This window comes from Camelus bactrianus, chromosome 12 (genome assembly GCF_048773025.1).
Source record: "Camelus bactrianus isolate YW-2024 breed Bactrian camel chromosome 12, ASM4877302v1, whole genome shotgun sequence".
Classification (NCBI taxonomy): Eukaryota; Metazoa; Chordata; class Mammalia; order Artiodactyla; family Camelidae; genus Camelus; species Camelus bactrianus.
In genome coordinates this window covers 16,527,048-16,549,260 of record NC_133550.1, presented here as the reverse complement: position 1 = coordinate 16,549,260, position 22,213 = coordinate 16,527,048, and the positions used below count along the sequence as shown (strand labels likewise).

Here is a 22,213-nt window from a genome sequence, read left to right as displayed (position 1 = left end):
TGTTTCATGGGACCTAAGAACGGAAGAGTCCCACAAGTAGATGAAACTGTTATGTTTTACTGCTGAGAAAAGGACAAAATGGTTGCCTGTCAATGTGTGAAGCAAGAAAACACCTGTGATAAAGCTTTCAGAAGGAGTATCAGAGGCCTCGAAAGAAATTCTGGAAACATAGTGAACAACCTTGTAATAAGCAACGTATCACTGCAGCCCTGATGGCACAGAGGGTGAAACTGAGTCAAAAAGGGATTTAGGAAAGTTGGGCTCCTAATGGGAAAAAATTTTGGAACCATTTTAGCCAATTTATTTTGGTTATAAATAAAATTTCCTTTTTTGTGTGGGCACAAGAGTGATTTTTGACTAAAAACTGATGTTCACATAGATCTATAAGACTTCTTTTGACATATAAAAACAAAAATGGGAAGAACACATTCTTTGGGTCATCTTTCTTCACTGACTTTAGTTATTTTTCACACAACATAAAACTTACCAACCTAAAACCATTTTTAAGTGCACAGCTGAGTGGTATTAGGTACATTCACATTGTTGTGCAACCATCACCGCCATCCATCTCCAAGAAAGCATTTTTGTTCACATTCTAATTAGGAGTGCATCACACCGTTGATGGCATCTTGTTCCTCATAAGACATGGCATAGTGGTCACTGTAAACAAAATGCAGCCTTCCCCTGGAAGCTCCATGCCCGCCAGGAACCACAGCTAGAACCCTCCTGCTTCTCAAGAACACTTTCCACCTGGCTCAAGGGGAAAGCACAGCAAAGTAGAGGCCCCCTCGTGGTTGGCACCCTCCCCTCCTTCCAGACTTGAGTCTAGACCAGAACATGGGCAAGTCACAATCCCTCTGGACTTCAATCTGTAACCTGTAAAATGAGATTCATAGGCTAGATGAATTCAGAGATCCCACTGTGTTCTAAATTTATGACTGTGTGACTGAATGACCAACATGTACACACACACAAATTGGGATTAGGGGTTAATGGGCTACAGAGAGAAGTCGTGACACTTCTTCTGGGTTTGTCGGGAGGTAAGAGATTTTCACTTGACTGGGTTGTGGGGATCCTGCTGAGACTCATGGGTTAGTGGGCCACTGTCTTTCTCAAGACCATGAACATTCTGACCAGAAAGGGTGCACAGCCCATCAGAGGGCACACAGCAATACAAGGTGCTTCACTCTGCAGTCTCCCTTCGCTCTCAGATTTCCATTCCTGGGACTGCTGGACAGGAGGTAGAGCAGGATCCAGAAGCTGGTCCTCTTAATCACACTCTGAGCCTGACCCTACCTTCAGGTCCCCAGGCTGGGCAGCAGGGCTGGAAGGATTAAAGAGCCACAGAGTGGGGCCAAGGGACTCCGAGACCTAAATGTCTCCTAGGACCCAGGCCGGAGCGGCATTGATGGCAGGATACCAGGCCAGCTGCATGGGCACTGAGGCCGGAACACTGCAGACTCCCTGAGCCTGCACAGCTCACTGCCCCACAGAAATGTCCTCCCCTGTGGCCTGGGGGACTCTGAGCTCCAGGGGGTGCCTAGAGCCTGTCACAGATTCTTGATATGTGAGTTTGGGGAGTCATATTTTCCTCAGAGTGAAATAATGCTATTAATAAGAGGTGGTATTAATTGACAGCTTAAGCTGAGCAGCCCTGAGCACTTTCTATACATTAGTTCATTTAATCTAAACCCCAAGCCCATGTAGGTTTATCATCCCTTTTTTAAATCATGGAGATGGACCATGGAATGGAAGCCCACAGCTTCCTCAGTCGACCCCAGGTTGACTCCATCACCCAGGGCCAGGATCCCAATGCCACTGAAACCACCTCCTGCCTCTAGGCAATGGGAGCTGCTATTTGGCTGGGGTTCCAGAGAGCAGGTGAAGCTTAATGACTTATGGGTGATTGACTGCAAGAAAGCAAGCACAGAAGAGACAGAAAACCTTTATGCCTTGGACGGTTCATGTCACAGCCAACCAGTTGTTTTCCATCCCCTGCAAGAAGGAATAATTAGAGGTCAGACAGCAGGAAGAACTTCCCAATCCCCAGAAGGGGTAGCATTGACAGTCTCTCTCATGGTTAGTTTTGTAAGGTGCTGCCTCTGCCTTGGCCAGCAGTTTGAATCAGGGAGAGGGGTTTGGCACCACCCCCTACAGAACCCCCACTCACAGAACTGGTGGGGGTAGAGAGGCCTTGGAGCAACAGCCTTGGGGTAGCTGAGGAAACAAACACGGAAAACTAGGGGACGTCAGCCCTTATCTGGAGCTCATTAATAGGGAACATTAGTCAGCTGTGAAGTCCAAGATGGGGCGATAGGCATGTTGAGGGCAGGGATGGGGGGAGTGGGGACAGGAGGCAGCCATACGGGAGAAGAGATATTGGCCCAAACTCCACCTCCATCTCACATGTCCAAATCCAGGATGGAAGGACCCTATAAATGTACATGGTCAGCCTCCCCAGAGACCCTGAGAGAGAGAGAGCGAGCTCACTCGCACATTAAGCTCCCTGCCCTGAGACAACCAGGGCAGCCCACAGAAGGCTCCACGGCATGTGGGAACTCCGGTCCATAGCCTTCTCCAGGGCAGTGTTAGCAGAGTTCCTGGCCACTCTCCTCTTTGTCTTCTTTGGCCTCGGCTCAGCCCTCAACTGGCCACAGGCCTTGCCCTCTGTGCTGCAGATTGCCATGGCCTTCGGCCTGGCTATTGGCACCCTGGTGCAGGCTCTGGGCCATGTCAGCGGGGCCCACATCAACCCCGCCGTGACTGTGGCCTGCCTGGTAGGCTGCCATGTCTCCTTTCTCCGAGCTGTCTTCTACGTGGCTGCCCAGCTGCTGGGGGCCGTGGCTGGGGCTGCTCTGCTCCATGAGATCACACCGCCAGACATCCGAGGGGACCTGGCTATCAATGCTGTGAGTATTAAGAATGTCCTTTCCACAAGGGCAGATCCTGGCAAGTCCCTTGTAAAGGATGCAATGGGGAGGGACCAGATCTGGGTGGGGGTCTGGGTGGGGAGAGAGAGAAGCAGGGAGAGCGGGGTAGCAGGGTTGGGGTGGGTGGTAGGCAGAAATGCTGGAACCAGGAACACAGTTGACACAGGAGTCAGGGTAAAAAGAGCAGTGATGTCAGAGCAGAGGCGGGATACACGGGTCTGCTGGTACCCTCTGCCCTGAACCTCAAGGAGGAAGAAGAGTTTCAAGGTTTCTCTTGACTTGCTGCCTGCATTCCAGTGAGGGCTACGCTAGAACTGGGAGGACGACAGGGCCCCAAAGCAGACGCGCTTTTTGAGCCAGGAGGCACCTCAGAGGGCTGGCCCGCAGGGTCTTCTCGAGGGTAGAAGGACCCAACGTTTCTTCAGCATCTGCCGTGTACAAGCCTCCTGGCAGGGGCTCCCCAGGAGCCCCTTGCTGATACCTCACCGCAACCCTTCGAGGGAGGGAGGAGAAGCTCCATGTCTTAAGCATGAGGGAGCTGAGGCTCAGAGAAGGGAAGTTACAGGCTAAAAAGTCCTAGAGTTGGTCAACCCCAGAGAAAGCACCCAAACCCAGGGGAAAGCGGAAGGGGCAAGGTCTCAGAGAAGGCCCCCAGAGCCCGTGAGCTAGCTGCTGATTGCACGACGAATCGGGCACCTCCGGCACTCTGGGGCTGAGCCCCTCCCCCCACCACAGCCACCACCCCCCACTACTAGGTCTGTGCTAGGCCTGGGCATCTGAGGGCATGGGTGGGAAGGGGTAGTCTGTGTCCCCTCAGCACAGCTCTTGCTCCATCACTCACCCCAGGCCAGGACGGCAAATGCCTCTTTCATGTCTTGGTCTCCTGCATTTCTTGGCCTTCTCCACCCCGGGGCCACTGGGTAAGAGAGCTTATGTCTCTGAAGAGTCTTGTGCGGTCATCCCCTCCTCTGCACAGGTGGCCTTTCTTCATGCAGGGCCAGGGGTTCCCATTGGAATTTCTCTCTTCTTCAAAATGGGAAATATGATGAGGCTGGGTGTTCAGGCTGAACAGACTGAGAAATGTGACCATTTCCATTCAGAATGAAATTAGTTCAATTTGCAGCAAGATGAGGTCCAATCAGACTGAAAGAGGAACTTCCTGAGACCATGGCCAAGAAAGTCTCAGAATGTGTGGCTGGGGAATCTCCTCTAATAGTAGGGCAATGGGAGTGTTAAGGGCCCATGGGGACAGGCAGTCCTTCTCCACTGTTTCACAGTTGACTGGGGCCCTCAAAAGGGAAGGGTCTGGGGAGGCTCCCCACAAGTTACTGCACAGCATTTACCATCTTGAGGAACTGGGAAGAACTTTCCCGGCTAGAGTCGGGCAACAATGGGGCTGACTTGTCCTGAGGGTAGTGTGAGCTAGATGACCCCCATGGCTACCCCGGGTGTCCTCTGAGGTCACCCAGTCTATCCACCAGGAAGTTACCATCGATGTGTACCTGCTCTGTGCTGGGCCAGATTTCACCTCAGTCTTGGTACCACTCTGTAAGGTGAATTCTGGGATCCTCCACCCTGAGTGGTAAATTAAGGTTCAGCACTCAATTGACTTAAGTCACAGAACCAGTGTTAGCACCTGGAAATGGACCCAGAGCTTTCTGACATCAAACCTACACCCGCACTGCCTCCCTTAGATCAGCTGTTGACCAGAGGGAATGGGGCTGGGGCTCTACCCTGTCATTTCCAGTCCTCACACGGTCTTCCAGGATCATTCTGTTACTGCCATTTTACAGAAAGCCTAACTGAGACTGAAATAAATAGGGTCCCACAGCAAGTCAGAGGCCCCAAAATGCCTGCCTTCAAAGCTCTTTTCACTGTCCCCACTATAGGCTCAGACGCTGGAAGACAGGGGCAGTGTTGGGGGTGGGGGTGGGGGTGGGGGTGGGGGTAGGGAGATTAGACTCTAGAAAGATGCAAGAGTTCCAGCCCGGTGGCTAGGACCCAGGGGTGCGGGTTCAAGGCCTAGAGAAGGAGCATGGGAGCTCAGAGCTGTCACAGCTCCACCTGGTGCAGTGCCCAGATCCAGAGGACAGGGTGTAGGGCACAGGATGACAAAACCCAGAGAGAAATCCAGTACTGGGTGTGGCCCAGTTATGAAATCACATTTTTGCTCAGCTCCAGGTTCTCTCGTTACCCAAGGCAAGGTCTGCTGGGACCATGGGCACCCCACATGTGTGTGGGAGCATCACAGTACCCGCACCCCAATGTGCACAGAATATGCAGGGAGCAAACCCACAGGGCAAAACTGAGGGCTGAAACACAGTGTGGAACAGGCAAGTTCAAGGGAACAGGCAAAGGTTAGAGGAAAGAGTTGTACCCTAGACTCACAAGGGGAGGGGCTACACTAGGACCATCCCCGGAGCCAAGTTCCTAGATCCTGTCTCTGGGAGCCCTTTGGCCACAGGAAGAAAGACCACAGTCTTCTCATTACACCAGTGTCTATCTCATAGCCTAAATAGAGAGGAAGTTCTTATTACCTGGCTTAAAGCTTCCTGCTGCAATCAAAACCTCTTCCATCCTTGTTCTTCAGGAAACAGAAATTCTGGATCTCAGCATCCTTTTCCTCTCACATTGTAGGCACACGACCACAGGCCCTAAACCCAAGGGGCTATGGAGTCAGTTTCCTCACCTCTGACTTGGGGAACACAGAACAAACTACATCAGTAGTTTGGACCAAGGTGGCTGGTGAGCCCTGGTGTTCTGGCTCCCAGCCCGGAAGCCTATCTGGAGCCTTGACTGCAGGTGGGCTGGAAGGTGGAGCCAGTACAGGGAGCATGCTCAGTGTGCCCCCCCACCCCCCTCTCTGTCCCCAGCTTAGCAACAACTCAACTGCTGGCCAGGCCGTCACTGTGGAGCTTTTCCTGACACTGCAGCTGGTGCTCTGTATCTTCGCTTCCACCGATGAGCGCCGTGGAGACAACCTGGGTACCCCCGCCCTCTCCATCGGTTTCTCTGTGGCCCTGGGCCACCTCCTTGGGGTAGGTCATGGCCACTGGTTCCAGCCTCCCTGATGGGACAGACACACAGACCTTCCCCAAAGAAACAGACACACAGATCACTCTAGAGACAGATATATAGAACTTCCAAAAGTGACAGACACAAAGACACCCCAGAGGGACAGATACACAGAACTCCCAAGAGGGACAGATAACACCCCAGAGGGTTTGATTCTTAGATACCACGAAGGGACAGGTATCCCTCCAACTTCAAGTGAATAGCGAGCCCTGTAAATATAACATGAATTTAATTGTCCATCGCGTGGATTCCCTTTAGGCTGAGGTCAAGCACTGGAGAGGGGCACAAGACTCCCAGCCCTGTCCTCACCTTCTTCCCTCCCTGACCCCTGCCTCCCACTGCAGATCCACTACACCGGCTGCTCCATGAACCCTGCCCGCTCCCTGGCTCCAGCTGTCGTCACCGGCAAATTCGATGACCATTGGGTAATGACTGAAACCTCCCTGATTTCCCCTCCCCCAGAAACCCATCTCAGCAAGGGCTGGAGGAGAGTGGATTGGGATCAGCAAACCCTCCCCAGTCCTCCTCCTGGGGCATGGGGGAGCCTTGGGTGAGCCCTTCAGGTCTGACACCAAAGACTCAGTTTTCGCATCTGTAAGTGAGAATAAGAGCAATTACTGCTATGGCTTTTTGCAAAGATTGATGCAGTGCCTTAGAACTCGATAAATGGTAATATTTATATGAGGTAATATATTTCTGTTATTTAGCATTTATCTAGTATTTAGTATGTGCCAGGACTCATTTTAATTGCTTTGCAAATATTGATTCATTTAGTGTTCGCAACCCTGGGAGGTATTATTAGAGTGAGGAAATTGAGGCACAGAGAGGGTGACATGTCCAAGTTCATTCAGGCAGTCTGCTCTGAATTCGCACCCTTAACCCCCAACTACCAAGTCTTCCCAGTGGCTGGTGTTGTCATTATTAATTACATGGACACGCGTATGACTGCCTTCTTTGCGTGAGGCCTCTTTTCAATGCTGTGCGGGAGAGGAGCTCCCGCAAGCCGCCCTTTCGTTCGCCTCCAGGTCTTCTGGATCGGACCCCTGGTCGGCGGCATCCTGGCCTCCCTCCTGTACAACTACATCCTGTTCCCGTCCTCCAAGAGCCTGTCGGAGCGCCTGGCCGTGCTGAAGGGGCTGGAGCCGGACGCCGACTGGGAGGAGCGCGAGGTGCGGCGGCGGCAGTCGGTGGAGCTGCACTCGCCGCAGAGCACGCCGCGGGGTAGCAAGGCCTGAGCGCGCCGCACCCGGGCTCGAGGGAGCTCGGGGGAGCTCAGGTGACCGCCCGCCACCCACGCCGGACCCCCTCTCCCCAAGTCCGAAGCTGGCCCTCAGCGCAGAGTAGCTGCTTCCAGGAAGTGCCACGACCAGGGTTTCGGGGTAGCGGCGAGCCCGGCAGATCCCCTGTTCTGAGGCTGCAGGCAGCGATTAGTGGACCGTCCCGGCCCCTTGCAAGGAGCTGGGGACTTGGGCACTGAGCTGGGGAGGGAGGGCAGACGAAGACTCTGGAGAGCCTGCACAGTGTACTGAGTAGGGTGGAGGGAAGTGCACACACCCCCACGTTGCGGGGCAGGGGTCTAGGAACAGTGCATCAGGTTTGCTAGCTCATCCCCCAGTGCCTCTCTGTCCCCATGTGCAAGGTTGTGCATGCTCCTGAGTGTGAACAGGTGTGCCTGTGGTGACACAAGTGTGCAATGGCTGGCCACCACTCACTCCCCTCTTGACCCATCCCTCCCCCACCTGCAATAAATCCACTTCCTCTGCAGTGGATGAGTCCTTGAAGCCAGTTATCCCCAGTAACTCTGAGAGTGTGCTCCCCAAGAGAAGGGAAGGGGAGGGTCTGGAGCCCACCATGAGAGAGCTGAAGGGAGGGCACTGATTTCCAACCCCTACCCTGCCCCTTCTGGAAAATTCCCCCATGCAGCAGCACTGGGCCCTAAGACTTGCCAGGACGCATTGCTAGAGGCAATAAGGTATCAAGCAGAGAACAGCTACTCCAGAAGTGGCCTCTGGGAAAAATGAAAGTTGAGTGGCCAAGGACCTCCTTCCTGCCCTAAGAAAGGACCTCACCCAAGGAGGAAACGGGCATAAGTGTGTGCATGCCGCACATGTATATATGCGACCCCATCTCCTGGGGGCCTCCAGACCCAGAGATTAGCCTCCCACTGCAGCAGAGGAAACAAAAGCCCTTTGTGGGCCCCTGCCCTTTCTCTTGGGAAAGGGGGAGATTTGCAACTAGACACTTCTTGAAAGGAGACACTCAGTTTCGCAAGTGAGCCCTCTCGCCCTGTACATATGGCTGGCTGGGCAAGACACTCAGGCATGAAACCACGGGCACCAGGCAACACACCTCCATCACCCACCCCAAGGTCAACCCTCTTCCGCAGGCAGCAGCTCTTCCGCCCCTCTCTCCCTTCCACCCCTCAGCTCCAGTGCTACCCTCCCGTTTCGGCTCCCACCACAGGACGTTACTGTGGAGAGAGCAGCCTAGCACTCTCAGGGCTGGAGAAGGGATGTGACTTGTCCAGAGAGGCAGGTCGGTATCTAGAGCTAGGCTTCTAAATTTCCAGGCCAGTGCCGTTTCTCAAATGAGATTAACTGGGATTAAGTGAGATGATGCATGTAAAGATGCTGTGTGAACTGTAATTCCTCATACCATTATCACGCATTATTGGGATCATTTCATTATTTCTGCTTCCTGGGGGAAGAATGCAGAAGGGGCCTGACCCTTGGCCTCCTTTACCTCCTTCAGTTTGTGGCCAAAGCAAAGGAGAACACTGGGGCCCCAAGGTGCAGGCAGGAGTTGGGTTTGGGGCTGGCCTCATCCTGATTCAGCCTTTCAACCTCTCTTAACCTTAAGCACACACTGGCTGTTCTCACCTTGCTTCCAACACCCAGACTGTCCATTCTCCCCTCCCTCTCCAGCCTGCTGCATAGCTAACCTGAGAATCACACACAACAGAGCCTCCTTCTCCATGCTCTGTTGCCTCCATGCTTTCAAGGCTTCTATCTGTGTCTGTCCCACACTGCACCAAGCATCACTGTGCACCAGAGCTTCCAGCCCCTTCTGAAGGGTCTCCTCTCCTTTCAGAGATGGACTGCATATGAAGAACACATCTCTGTAATTGTGCTCACCTCCTCACCTATGCTCTTTTCTGTCTTCCTTGACCAAACCTCCCTTTGGGTTAGAAAAAGCCTGCTTTGGCCATAGTTGCTATGGAGATGAGTCTCTCAATCCCCAATAGCTGACGACAGTCACCTGGCCTCACTACCATGGGAGGGGGCGAGTCAGAGACCAAAGTGACCTCTAGGGCTGTACTCCTGCCAGCTGAGCATCTTTGTTCTGGAAGTTCAAAGCCAGCAAAGCACTGAGGTAGGAGCCAAGCCTAGATGTGTCCCAGGTACTTCATCTTCACGTCACCTCTCCCCCACAGATCCCTCTAGAAGTTGCCAAATTTCTCTCTTTGTCTGTTCATCTTCCTAGATTGCATCTCCCCACAAACTAAATGTGAGTTCCCCACCACTTCCAGACCTGATTGCCCAGATTGGGGCCACTGAAGTCAGAGGTCAAAGCAGGATGGGGGTGAACTGACATCTATTAAGCATCTCTTGTGACCTAGCCTCTGTGCTGGGTTCTTTACATGTATTAGCCAATCGAATCCTCCTAAAACTTCAGGCAGGTTACGGAAGGACTATGGCCTACAGCCATGCTGGGTTTTACTTTCTCCAAAGCACTCCCATATCATCTCCTGTGATTATCTCCCGACCCCAGGCCGAACGAATACTGTCCTTCCCATTTTAGGCTGAGGCTGAGGCTAAGAGACTGGTCTGAAGTCACACAGCTATATATATATATAGTGGAGCTAAGACTTGAACTCACGCCTTCTTATGCAAGAGCCCATGATATTTCCACTCAGAAGTCAGAGGAGACCAGGTCTGTGCTGAGGCCAGTCCTAGGCCCCTCCTGGGAGCCCCTGGCAGAAACCAGGGCATACATCCTGACCTGTCCAGCCCAGCCTGCTGCCTTGTGGTAGACACGGGGCCTTGGGGAAGATGCAGCCAGGTAGAGGGAAAAGGACAAAGAACACAGGCTGGTTTCTGCCCTTGAAGAGCACCTGGTCTAGAGGAGGGTGGAGGTCAAACACACCCCAAACCAGACCGAGGCAGGGCAGCATGGAGGCAGGTGAACAGCCCTTCAGGTCCCCAAGCTGGAGACGGAGAAGACTCTGAGCTGAGGGGAGGAGTGGCTGACCACTGAGTCCCAGCTGCCTCCATCCTCATACTCCCACTTTGTGCCAGACAACTTCATACCTGCACTGTTACTGCGATACAGTTTTGTGTCTTTATGCTGTGATTCTGTATCTATGTGGTGCCTCCCAGAGGGACTGTGAGCCCTTTGGGGGCAGGGCTCCTCTGGTTCTTAAATGGCACCCTCCTATCTTCCCTCATCAGCCAACTTAGTCTAACACAGGACTCTGCACACAGTAAACAATAAATGCTCATTTGCCAATAAATTCTGTTTCTTTCACAACTTAGAAATGCTCTGTTGTGGGGGGAATATAGCTCAAATGGTAGAGTGCATGCTTAGCATGCACGAGGTCCTGGGTTCAGTCCCCAGCACATCCTCTAAAAATAAATAAATAAACCTATACCCACCCCCAGAAAAAAAAAAGAAATACTCAATAGAGTTCAAGATGCCAGAAGACAGACTAGGGTCAATGGCATGTCATGAACTCCCCAGAGCTGCAGCTTGGAACAGTGCAGATGTAATTTCAGTGCTGAATAAGCAAGGAGGGCTGTGGTGGCAAATTCCCACTGCCAAAATGGGCATGAGGGGCTCTGGGACCCAGGTGGCACCACAGGGAGGGCATTGAGACATGGGCTGGCTATGTGGCCTCCAGAGAGAGCAAAAGACAGCCTCTTTTGGTCCCCTCATGCTGGCGATAGCACCGTGTCGGGAAGTCAGGGCAGGGACCCCAGGGTCTGGGACTATACCTAATATTCAACATGTCCAAATCCGTCCTCCTGCGCTTCTCTCCAAACCCGCTTCTCCCACTGTCCTCCCCATCTCAGCTGATGGCAACTCCATCTTTCTAGCTGCTCAGGCCAAAAGGCTTGAGTCATCTGTGACTCCTTGTTCTCACACCCAACCCTGAATCCATCTGTTAGTTCTACTTTCACAAGGCATCCAGGATCCCACCCCTCTCACCTTCAGTACCCCTCCCCGACCCTGCCACCTCAGGGCCAGGCCACCATCTCCCTGTCCCCATTCCTGCCCCTCCCATCTCTTCTCAACCCAGTGACAGAGGCCTCGTGTCAAAACTTTGTCAACATACAGCAGTCTCCTACTCAGTGTCTCCCTCATTCTCTTGAGTGAATCCTGCTGTCATTTTCGGTGATACACAAGGTCTGCCCACCTCCACCACCTCTCTGTCCTCACTTGCTCCCTCTGCTCCTACAACACAGGCTGCTCCCTCTGCCTGGAATGTTCTTACCCCCACCCCCACCCCCACCCCATACCTGCATAGTTCTTTCCCTCTCCTCTTCAAGTCTTTGCTCAGATGTCACCACAATAAGACCTACACGGACACCCATTTCAAATTTCAAAGACCCTCCCCTCCTACCCTTATATGCCCCGTCCCCCTTGACATACTCAATTTTTCCACAACACTTAACCAGATTCTATTGTACCATATAATTTCCATATGTCATTGTTTAGTGTTTGTCTCTCTCCTTTCACTAGAATTTTAGCTCCACAAGGAGGCGTCTGCTAGCTCATGGATATCTCCCCAGTGCCTAGAACAGTGCCTGGGACATAGTAAGTGCTCCATAAATCTTTGTGGAAAGAATGAATCAATGAGTGACTCTTCCCCAACCCTGGGGATAAGTGGAGTCCTGGCAGCATCACCTGCTGCCAATTACCTTGTCATTTCTACCTCCAGCCCTCAAATGTTTCCAGGGAATCCAGGGGGCCCACTATCAGGAGAGGAGGAAGGCCCCCACCATGAGTGATTCTAACTCTCCCTGCCACATATGGGGCGATCCATCTCCCAGCCCAGAGGGGTCCCAGGAAAGCATTCCTCTAGGGCTGATAGAGGAGGGTCCCAGTGCTCAAGGCAAAGATAATTTCAGCATCTAGGTGCTCTTGTGACAACCTGGGGACAGAGTGACTCTGACGGTTAGAGAAAGGTGGAAGGGTCTCAAGCTCAGGCTTAGGAAATGTAACCAGTTGCCCACATCTGAGCAACCTTAACAGGTAGGGACTCCTTCAGCCACATCAGACTGACAAAACTGTGGGTCCCATCTCAGGTCATTGGGCAAGGTAGAACCTCTGAGTCTGGTTTTCCTCACAGGCAGCTGGGAATTTAATCACACAGTGGAGGCCAAAGCTCTTTGCTGGTGGTAAAGGACTGGGCTCAAATCCTCAAGTAGGAGCTTCCCCTGGTGGCACTGTTGAGTCCTTCCCACTCCAAGAGATGGAGTTTGAGATCTGCAGATTCACAATGACAGTGCCTGAAGAGAGAGGATGAAAACGAAGGTTGGAAGGGTGCAGACTGGAGGCAGGTTCAGCAGAGAAGGGACTTGGCCCCCGAGGGCCTCTGGGGTCAACAGGGTCATTGTTCCAGTCTGCAACAGTCTGCACCAGCCTCAGAAGAAGATCCTGAATATAGCGGCCATGCTCTGCCACAGGCAGGGCCTCAGGACCCATGGCAGAAGGACAGAGAGACCTCCTGCCTTAAGAAGAGAGATCTAGGGGTGGAGTTGCTCCACGAGGAAACCCAGAGCCCAGCAGGAACAATAGCGAGGTTTTTTCCATCCGTTTTCTTCTGTTTTCTTTGGCTGTTAGCTGTCATGGAGCCCAGAGCCCGTTCCTCCAGGTCCCTGGCTTTCCTCCGGGCCCCTCCCCTCAGCCTGACAGAGGAGCACCTGTTCTCTCCCTCTGCTGCACCCTCTCACTTTGCTCCATACAGAGCCCTAGGGGGCTTTTAAAATTACAGTCACAACATGAAGAAACTTTACTGAGCTTTACTCTAAATGCTTCCCCAAAACATGTCACAGCATGGTGGCGGGGTCTTTAGTGCAGCTCCACTCCACTTGAGTGCAGATCCTGGGAGTGGTTCCCTGACTCCTCTTCCAAGCCTTAGAGGGCCTCCAGCCTCATTCCTCACATGCCTAACCTGGGGGTGGGAAGAGGGAGGGGTGGGAGAGCAGCTGGGAGATCAGAGGGAAGGGGCAAGAGTGGGGAGGGGGCACAGGACTAGAAGAAAGTGTCACCCAGGCTGGGGGTGGGAAGACTTGGCTTTGGGGGAACTGAAAAAGACAACATGTAAAAGAAGCAGACATGGAAAATGAGGGAGAGATGCACAGAAAGTCACAGAGATTGAGACAGGGAAAGGTGAAACAGAGAGTGGATAGAAACTGAGAGATGAATAGAGAGGTTGAGACAGAGTTAAGGCTAAGGCTGTAACAACAGAGAAATTGAAAAGGGGTTGGGGGGAGGCCTGAGAAGGAGACTGAAATGAGAGAGGAAGAGAGAGAGAGAAAGAGAGGAAGAAGGGCAGGGAGACTGAAGAGAGAGACAAAAGACTGAAAAAGAGAGGCAGACAGGGTTTGGAGAAAGAGACTGAAGGAGAGAGGGAAGAGGCAGATTTCAAAAGGGAGAAAAAATCAAGACTGAGTGAAGATTTGAAGGAAGAGGAGACTAAGGAGCAAGAGAAGGAAAACCTGAGATACAGAGAGGGGAGTGGGCTCTGGCAGGAGGGCGGGAGAGACCAACACTGGCACGGGAAGTCGGAGTGCTCTTGCCCCCTCTCCGCGCCCCACACCGACCCCCACGTCGTGGGGCCTCTTCCCTGACCCAAGACAAAACCGAATCCGGTATGTCCCCTCCAGTCCTATGAACCTCCTTCAGGGACTCGCTGGGATTCTCCAAGAAGGCTATTCTCCTGGAGAAGCAGGGACGGCTGCTGCGGAGGAGTGGGCGCCTCTCGGGGTCCACCGCCTCCTCCCAGGACTGCCCGGGGCTGCCCGGCGTCGAGGACTGCCGAGCTGGGGGCAGGCTGGCACGGGGCCCACTTTCCCCAAAACGCCCCCGCCGCAAGCGGGGAGGCCTGCCAGTGCCCTGCCGGGAGAGGCCGACGACGGCCGGACCGCCCCGAACCGCCCTGCCCGGTCACCCGCCCCCGCCACCGGCCGGCAAGGAGCTGAGTGGAGGTGGCGCTGTCCACAGGGAAGCACATCATTCCAGCCCTGCCGGGGGTGAGGTCGGGTCAGGATGCCCGGGTCGCAGGAGGAAAAGGAGGAGCTGGATCCAGGGCCCGAACAGAAGAAAAGGGAAGACCACTGCCGGAGATAAAGGCCCAGCGGAGGCAGCCTCCCAGAGGTCAGTAGGACGCGAGAGTCCAGACCCAGCCGAGTCTCCCGGGGAGCCCAGCAGAGACAGCGAAGAGGAGAGCGCGGGAGACGCCCAGAGCGCACAATGCGCGGGTCCCAGGCCGCCGGGCCGATCTACACCGCTGGCCGGGTCACGTGGCCCGAGCCGACGTGCCGCTGCCCGGGCGGAGGGGCGCGCTGGGTCCGGGTCAGCTGCGAGCCCGGGGCGGCCGCGAAGTTCCCACTCTGGGAGCCGCGCTGGCCCCCAAGCGCGGGAGCCGCCCACTGCCCGCCCGCCTCGCCGAAGGACGCCCGCCCTCTATATAGCACGCCCCCGCAGGGCTCGAGCCAGGCCGCTTGCCGCGACGTGGGCGCCGGAGAGCACAGCAAGCCTGAGTGCCAGCCCCCCGCCCCCAGCGCCGCCGCCCCGACGGGTGTCCCCTGCTGCGGCCGCGAAGGCCAGACCATGAAGAAGGAGGTGTTCTCCTCTGCCTTCCTCAAGGCTGTGTTCGCCGAGTTCCTGGCTACCCTCATCTTCGTCTTCTGCGGCCTCGCCTCGGCCCTCTCGTGGCCGTCGGCGCTGCCCAGCGTCCTACAAATCTCCGTGGCCTTTGGCCTGGCCATAGGCACCCTGGTCCAGGCCCTGGGCCCCGTGAGCGGTGCCCACATCAACCCTGCCATCACACTGGCCCTCCTAGTGGGCAACCAGATCTCCTTGCTCCGGGCTGTCTTCTACGTGGTGGCCCAGCTGGTGGGCGCCATTGCCGGGGCCGGCATCCTCTATGGGCTGGCACCGAGCAATGCCCGGGGCAATCTGGCCGTCAACTCGGTGAGTGCCCGCGCGGCTGGGGGTGGGGCAGGGACCCTGGGGTGGGCTCCAGACCTGGCCCCCAAACCCCATCTGCAGAATGGGTGCCACAGAGTGGGCCACTGCACACTCGCCAGAAAGGCCATAGCCTCCTAAGGCCAGGAAGATGAATCTCCGATGTGGTGTGTGCTCCTCAGCCCACTGCTCTGGTTGATACCCACCTCTTCTGCCTGCTCCCCTCATGCTGCCATATCCCAGCTTCTCTCCTGCTGCCTGCTGCCCCTCTTTTCTGCAGAAAATGTCTGTCTCTTCTGTCTTACCTCTGAGTTCTTCCATCCTCTTGAGTGCCTCACTGCTCCCCTCAGGGGAGTGGTCTCATGGAACCATAGGTCTCTGATGGTTGTGATCCTGCCTTTAGTGACCACAGCCTCTTTGGGTCTCATTTTCTTATTCTCATTACATGGGAATGAGCATAACCCACCACAGCAGGAGCAGGGCGACTGCATTTAGAAACCATGATTGGGAACCCCCTAACGTGGTACCAGTGCCTATGGTCTCTGCTGAGTATTGTTTCCCACTCCTGGCCCCCTACTGCTTCCTCCTCCCGCTGCCCCAGATTCAGCACCCATGTCTCATGCAAACTGGGTTCATTAATCAAACACAGAGGAGGATTTTCTCAGCCATTGTCAAGCTGTGAGTCAGCCCCACCGGAGAGACGGGTTGAGGTTGGCACTGGCAATGGATCAGGCACGGGCGGGAGGCGGGCTTGGGGGTGCAATAGGCAAACTGGGCAGCTGCCCGCAGGAGGGAGGGTAAATGCCAGCTTACAGGGTTGGGGACTGGGCAGAACCAGTGAAAGGCCTGTGTCCAGGAACAGCTCCCCTCACACTTGCTGTTGGGCCTGCGCTCCAAACTTTGCTCCCACTGTGAAGTATGTAGTCTCTTCGGCAAATGATCTCCCTGATGTGACGGGGCTTGGCTTCCAGCAGCTTGGGCTCCGAGTGTCCCTGGAGATCAGAAGTCCTGTCCGCCCAACCTCTGGCCATAGAGCCAGCAGAAGGTGAGGTTCCTAACGCACCCTCCCCTTGCAGCTCAACAACAACATAACTCCGGGCCAGGCCGTGGTGGTGGAGCTGATTCTGACCTTCCAGCTGGCACTCTGCATCTTCTCCTCCACCGACACCCGCCGCACCAGCCCTGTGGGATCCCCGGCCCTGTCCATTGGTCTGTCCGTTGTACTGGGCCACCTTGTGGGGGTGAGCAGTACTGCCACTTGGCCCCTCAGGGCAAATAGTAGGCCCCTAGAGCAGCTCCTTCTGGACCGTGAGCCCCGCAGTTCAGGCCTGAAGTGGGGCTGCTGTACTCTGGCCCAGACTTGATCCCCTCAAACCTTCTCTAGTCTGAGGAAAGATGGAGTGAGTGGGAGTTGGCGTAGGGGCAGGAAACCAAGCCCAAGATTAGGACAGAGAGGAGAGTAGGGGTGCATAGGGACTTGTGGAGGGAGAGGTCACCAGTCTAGGAATTGGGAGATGAGTTGGAGACCTGGCTGAGCCCCTGATCTTCTGGTGGACCCTGGGAGAGTCCTGTGGGAGTGGACAAGCACAATGCCTTCCTCACCGCCTCCCTCTCTCTATCCAGATATACTTCACCGGCTGCTCCATGAATCCAGCCCGCTCTTTCGGTCCTGCAGTAATTATGAAGCGGTTCAGTCCCTTGCACTGGGTGAGTCTGGGTCCTCCCCTGGCTCCCTGGCAGTAGGGGCCTGGAGACCTGGCCATGGCAACTGACAGCTAATAGGACTTTCTGGATGCTGGAGCTTGGGGGTGGGCCCTGGGAGCAGTGGCTGGAGAGAGAAGGGGACATAGCAAGGGATGAGATGCAGCCAGAACAAGGGCAGGGGTAGGTTTACGTGGTAGGAGACCCTGGTTGTGGGGGTAGGGGCTTCGTGTGTCTGTTCTTCTAGGCGAGGGAAAGGGAATCTGTCCTTCTGTGTTGATCTCTGAGGACTTTGTTTTTATCCTTCTGGGGGCAGGGTCTGTGTCTGTCATCTCTGATGTTTTATTTATCTGTCCCTATTGAAGGGGTGGGGAGAGCCTTCCTGTGGGTCTGTCCTTCTGGACAAACTGTCACCTCCTTTGAGAGCTCATGGCTTCTCTCCAGTTTGTCTCTGTCCCTGAGTGCGAGAGATGTTCCGTTTGTCTCTCTGAGATTCTCCACATCTATTCCCTCCGAAGGTTCATTTCTCTCTCTTTAGGGTGGGGTTGGTGGGGCCCTGTCCCTCTGGGGATCTGTCTGTATCCTTTGAGGATCTGGGTGTCTGTGGTCCATGTCCCTGTCATTGGGGAGTGGGGTTTCAGTCTGTCTGTCCCTGAAGTGGGAAGAAGTCTTTCCTTCTGGAAGTCTGTATGTCCATCTCCTCCGAGAGCCCATGGTTCTGTCCTCTGAAGGAGGGGGGGCTTGTTCTCTAAGGCCTGGGGCTCAGCCCCCTGACTCCGCGCTGTCTCTACCAGGTGTTCTGGGTGGGGCCCATCGTGGGGGCTATCCTGGCTGCCGTCCTCTACTTCTACCTGCTCTTCCCCAACTCCCTGAGCCTGACTGAGCGTGTGGCCATCGTCAAGGGCACGTATGAGCCCGAGGAGGACTGGGAGGAACATCAGGAGGAGCGGAAGAAGACCATGGAGCTGACTGCCCACTGACCAGCGTCACCTGGGGGCCAGCCTCTCAGCCCTGAATTGCAGGGGAAAAGGGAAAATATATGACAGCAAAGCTTCCTTTCCACATGGCTGGGTCCTCTGGGCTGGGGAGGAGGTGCTGACTCCCCAGGCTGCACAGTTAGAGTTGGGAGCAGAAATACATGACGGGACTCTTGGGGTGGGGGACGGGGTCTGGGGTCTGGTGGGAAGGGGTCTCTCTGGGACAGGGCAGTGAGATCAGAGCTCAGAGATCATGAATGCAGTGCCAAGCTGGCTGGCTGCCCCAGGGTCAGGCCAGGAAGGGGTGGCCAGTGGTCTGTATCCCTTCCCCTTCCGCCACCCTCCTCAAGAGCCAGGGGAATCCCAGCCACTGTGTCGGCAGAGGCTGACCCTCCCCAGAGCTTTTTAGGAGGGAAGCAGACTGGTTCATTAAATGCCGTTTTATTTATTTCTGCTCAAGGATGCATGGGGTAGGGCTGCTGGTGTTTGGGGTCGGGGCTTCCCAATAAACCACTGACATTCATGTTTGGCCTCATCGCTCCCCAGAAGCCTCCTCCTGGGACACTCTGGCTCATCACCTCTCCTCTTCATCACCCACACCCTCCTCCACAGTTTCCACAATCCTCTGTGAAGAGACAGGGAAGCTGAGGCTAGGAGAGGCTTAAAGAGCCATAGAGATGCGGTTGGGAGGAGAGAAAGAGACCAAAGGTAGAAGCAGAACTAGAGGTCAGGAAGGGGCGGTGGCCGCAGAGAAGGAAGGTCCTCAGCAAGTCGCCCTTCTGCTCACCCCTCCCTCCTCAGCTATGTCAAGTCCCTGCCACTTGAGGAGAACCTGGCACCAGTGCTAGGGTGTGCTGGGCAGGGTGGAGGAGAAGTGAACCGGCCAGCAGCCCCTTGAGATGCCAAGGAGGTGACCAGCCAAGTCTGTCATCAGGGAGGAGGCACAGTCCTGGACTCCCCTCTCTGCCCTGCTGTGTTCCAAAAACATGCCACGTTGGAGCCTGTGCTCAGAGGGAGAAGCCCCCTGCCCTCACCCCCACCCATAAGCCATTCCTGGCCCAACTCTTTTCAGGGGCTCCTCTCCCCCACCTCCACTGGCCAGGGTTCCCACCTTCTCTAGGCCTATAGCTCTGCCCTCATGACCTGACTGTCCCCCTGCCACTGACCCTCCTTAGGAAACCTCTTTAAACTCGCTGAGCCTCTGTCTCTTAAGCTGTAAAGTCAGGATAAAAACTGTTTCCCTCACAGGGTTGTTATGGGGTCAGATGAAAGTTGGGAGGGAGATTCCCAGGACTGCACTGCTCTCTGTGGGGAAGGGGTCAGACGGCAGCTCAGGACATATCAGACTTACAGAGTCTGGCTTGGAGGTCAAATCTGGCTGTGCGATTCAGGGTAACATAAACTCTCTGAGTTTTAATGACCTCTTCTATAAAGTGGGGGTGCTTGTACCCACTTCCTGGATTGTGGTGAGGATACAATAAGACAGTGGATGGAAGAGAAAAGCTTGTGCAAACATGGCCAGGTGCGCCAGAGCATGAGCTCAATTCGCTAGTTTGAGGGGAATCCAGCACGTACACATCTGGGACCTCAGCCACACCCCAGTTCTGGGACTCCCTCTCCTGAGAGTTTGAACTTGAGCTCCCCTTCTCCCTGGAGTGCGAGCCTCTCCATGTGGTTTTCATTTTTGTTTCAGAAGAGAAGGGGGCCAGTAGGGCCAGGAGATGGTCTGAGAAGGGGTGGGAGAAGCTATGGATGGTGGCTGGCAAGGGTCAGCCCCTCCGGGAGGGAGTGAGGAGGGGCAGACTCCCTAGAACTCCTGCAAACTTGAGTTCAGTGTCTGTAAATGGGAGCTGCAGCTGGCCCTGCCCTGTCCTGCCTGCCTCACGGCCCACTTACAGTTAACATCGAATGGCAGAACCTCAGGGCCCCAGTAAAGGATCAGTTCCCCCAGCCACTGCCTCCACCCCTGCCCCTACCCAAGAGCCTAGCGCAAGTGCCAGCTCTGACCAGCAGGGGGGGACCTCGTCCACCAAATCCACCGCTGCGGTGCTTCCTCTTCCCCAAGTCTCCAGTCTGGTCACCAGTCAGATGGGGGCGTGGAGGGTGGGGAGACAAGGGGAGTCTCTCAGGAGTGGGTCCCCTGGGACACCAAGAAGCAGCTACCCCTACTCCACCACACCCCTCTGTCTGGGAGTGGGTGCAGAAGAGAGGAGATCCTTTCCTCCTCTCCCCACTCCCCCTCTGCCCAGGGGCTGCCAGTTTTCACCAGGTAGGAGAGTGGACAAGGTGACATGATAGATGGAGGAGAACTATGGATTTAAGGACAGAGAACAGACAGATGGTTTGCTGTCTATATGGATGGACAGGAGGAGGAAGAGGGGTTGCTGGGAGGGTCAGCTCTCTCAGCCCCAATCTGAGCCTCAGCTTCCTCCTCCATCAGCTGTGGATGAGAGCATCAGACCTTCTCACCCTTCCACACACGACTCAGGTGAGGCACAGCCCTGACTGGAAGGCTAGCCTCTCCATCCAGCCCAGCAACTTGGTTCCTTTCTCGGACAGGCCCAAGGGGAGCATAATCCAATGAACGGTGGGTGTCTGGGGGACAGACTCTCAGGGTCGGGTGGGGCATCCAGTCCGAGGGAGGTACAGGCGGGCCGGAGGGCGAGGGTCTGCCTAGGGCTTGGGGCTGACCGGGTGCGGCAGTTGGGGCTGTTTGGCCAGCAGAGGGCGCCGTGCTCCCTGGTGTCGGATCCTCCCCGCGAGGCCCCGCTCCGGGCGGCAAAGACCTGCGCACACACGAGACCGCACTCGCTGAGCCCACTCTACACTGCCCTTAGGATAGACCCAGAGGGCTGCGTCTTCTCGGCATAGACTGCTCACTCCACGTGTGTGCAGAGCCTCATCATCTGTCCCCCATTCTCTCTCACGCGGCCCTGGGGACCAGACCTGGGTGTCTGGCTCCATGTGTTCCCAGAGAGGCACACGTATGTGTCACATCCAAGTACACACATGCTCAGTCACCCCTCTGACCCTCTGTTCCACTGAAGACAGAACTCAGGAAGAGCTTTGATCCTCCTGTAGGAGCCTTCCCCCCTCCCCCTCCGCCTGTGCCCAGAAGCTGCCAGTTTTCACCAGGTAGGAAGATGAACATGTGATGTGATGGAGAGATGGAGGAGGACTAGGGGTAAAGGCAGAGAGTAGACCAGGGGTTGGCTGTCTAGATGGACGGACAGGAGGAGGGGTTGCTGGGCGGATGGGCTCTCTCAGCCCCTTTCTGAGCCTCAGCTTCCTCTTTCCAGTTTTTGTGGGGATGGGTGAGGGGGTGCAAGGGAAATTACCTTGAATCCTTCCCTTTCTGTCATGTTTTTATTGTCCCTTCTCTTCTCTTCCAGTTCCCTCCTCCTTCCCCTCCTTCTTGCTCACCTACCTTCTCCAAGCACCAAGAGAGGACCCCAGTCAGAGCCCACATTGCCCAACAAGTGTGGGGGCTCACACACACACACACACACACACACCTCCCCACAGACACCCACCCCAGTCATTTGAGGAGCCCAGAGACAGACCTCTGGGAGGTTAAGAGCACACAGCCACCTGACAGGCAGCTGCAGGCAGCCAGATGTGGGGCTTGACAAAAGCCCTCGGAGCATGAGTGACCTCAAAGCATGCCTCTAGGGCCCAGGACTGGCTGGGTCTGGGGACATGCTGGCTGGAGCAGGAGCAAGTCCTGGCCAATGTCCACTTGCCCTCAGGGACTGAACAGCCTTGTCCCAGGCGGGCCTCAGGAGGCTCTGTTCTAGGCCAGCTGGAGACAAGGGCCGGCCCTGCACTTGTCCTGGACCCTTCCTAGCCCAGCACAGTCCTCGCAGCTGTCTCATAGAGTGGGGAGGAAGGTGGCAATCCTAATAACCAACATTTTCTGACTTGGAGACATTCTCCTGGGCGTCAGTACATTCACTCCTCCCAACACATGGGGAGGTGGGAATTATCATCTCCACCATAAATGGGGAAACTGAGGTCCCAGGCATCAAGCACTGGTCAGGGGTACAGAACGCATGGCAGTGTTCAAGCGCTTTCGCTTTATTGTAAAACAATAAAATCAAAGTTTCTCAAAAGATAGGCGTTAACTGCTATTTGGTGCCTGGTGTACTGGTGCAGAAACTGAGCTAGGTAGGATGTAGGAACTGGTAAGTGTCTGTCCCCAGGCCCTCTAAAGCTCTGTCTGAGGGCAAGGAAGGGGAGAGATGCCCTTGAGGTTCCCTGGGACAGCCGCTGGACAAGGAGTCCCCCTCACCCCCGTGCCAGGGAGGAATGTCACCCACACTGCCCCCACAGCCA

General features: G+C 55.2%; 2 protein-coding genes across 4 annotated transcripts; both read left to right on the top strand.

Moving 5' to 3' along the window:
• The first annotated feature begins 2,441 nt into the window (after positions 1–2,441).
• On the top strand, positions 2,442–10,518 carry AQP2 (aquaporin 2). 2 transcript variants are annotated; one of them, XM_010964262.3, is made up of 4 exons: positions 2,447–2,909; positions 5,804–5,968; positions 6,350–6,430; positions 7,031–10,518. In XM_010964262.3, exons 1-4 carry the CDS (start codon positions 2,550–2,552, stop codon positions 7,238–7,240), a joined length of 816 nt encoding a protein of 271 aa, XP_010962564.1. In that variant the 5' UTR covers positions 2,447–2,549; the 3' UTR covers positions 7,241–10,518. The 2 variants fall into 2 exon arrangements, with proteins under 2 accessions (XP_074230995.1, XP_010962564.1); XM_074374894.1 differs by lacking the exon at positions 5,804–5,968 and having other exon boundaries at positions 2,442–2,909.
• A 3,637-nt stretch (positions 10,519–14,155) lies between these two features.
• AQP5 (aquaporin 5) lies at positions 14,156–18,401 on the top strand. Of its 2 annotated transcripts, none has more exons than XM_074374893.1 (4): positions 14,156–15,206; positions 16,277–16,409; positions 16,824–16,907; positions 17,696–18,401. In XM_074374893.1, exons 1-4 carry the CDS (start codon positions 14,484–14,486, stop codon positions 17,782–17,784), a joined length of 1,029 nt encoding a protein of 342 aa, XP_074230994.1. In that variant the 5' UTR covers positions 14,156–14,483; the 3' UTR covers positions 17,785–18,401. The 2 variants fall into 2 exon arrangements, with proteins under 2 accessions (XP_074230994.1, XP_074230993.1); XM_074374892.1 differs by having other exon boundaries at positions 14,189–15,206; positions 16,277–16,441.
• Positions 18,402–22,213: the final 3,812 nt, after the last annotated feature.

What these genes read in the sequence shown, in the direction of transcription:
- AQP5 (XM_074374892.1), top strand. Translation starts at nt 14,484, where the DNA reads ATGCGCGGGTCCCAGGCCGCCGGGCCGATCTACACCGCTGGCCGGGTC. An exon ending in TACTGGGCCACCTTGTGGGG is followed by an intron (nt 16,442 to 16,823) that starts GTGAGCAGTACT and finishes CTCTCTATCCAG; the next exon opens with ATATACTTCACCGGCTGCTC. An exon ending in GGTTCAGTCCCTTGCACTGG is followed by an intron (nt 16,908 to 17,695) that starts GTGAGTCTGGGT and finishes TGTCTCTACCAG; the next exon opens with GTGTTCTGGGTGGGGCCCAT.
- AQP2 (XM_010964262.3), top strand. Translation starts at nt 2,550, where the DNA reads ATGTGGGAACTCCGGTCCATAGCCTTCTCCAGGGCAGTGTTAGCAGAG. An exon ending in CCCTGGGCCACCTCCTTGGG is followed by an intron (nt 5,969 to 6,349) that starts GTAGGTCATGGC and finishes CTCCCACTGCAG; the next exon opens with ATCCACTACACCGGCTGCTC. An exon ending in GCAAATTCGATGACCATTGG is followed by an intron (nt 6,431 to 7,030) that starts GTAATGACTGAA and finishes GTTCGCCTCCAG; the next exon opens with GTCTTCTGGATCGGACCCCT.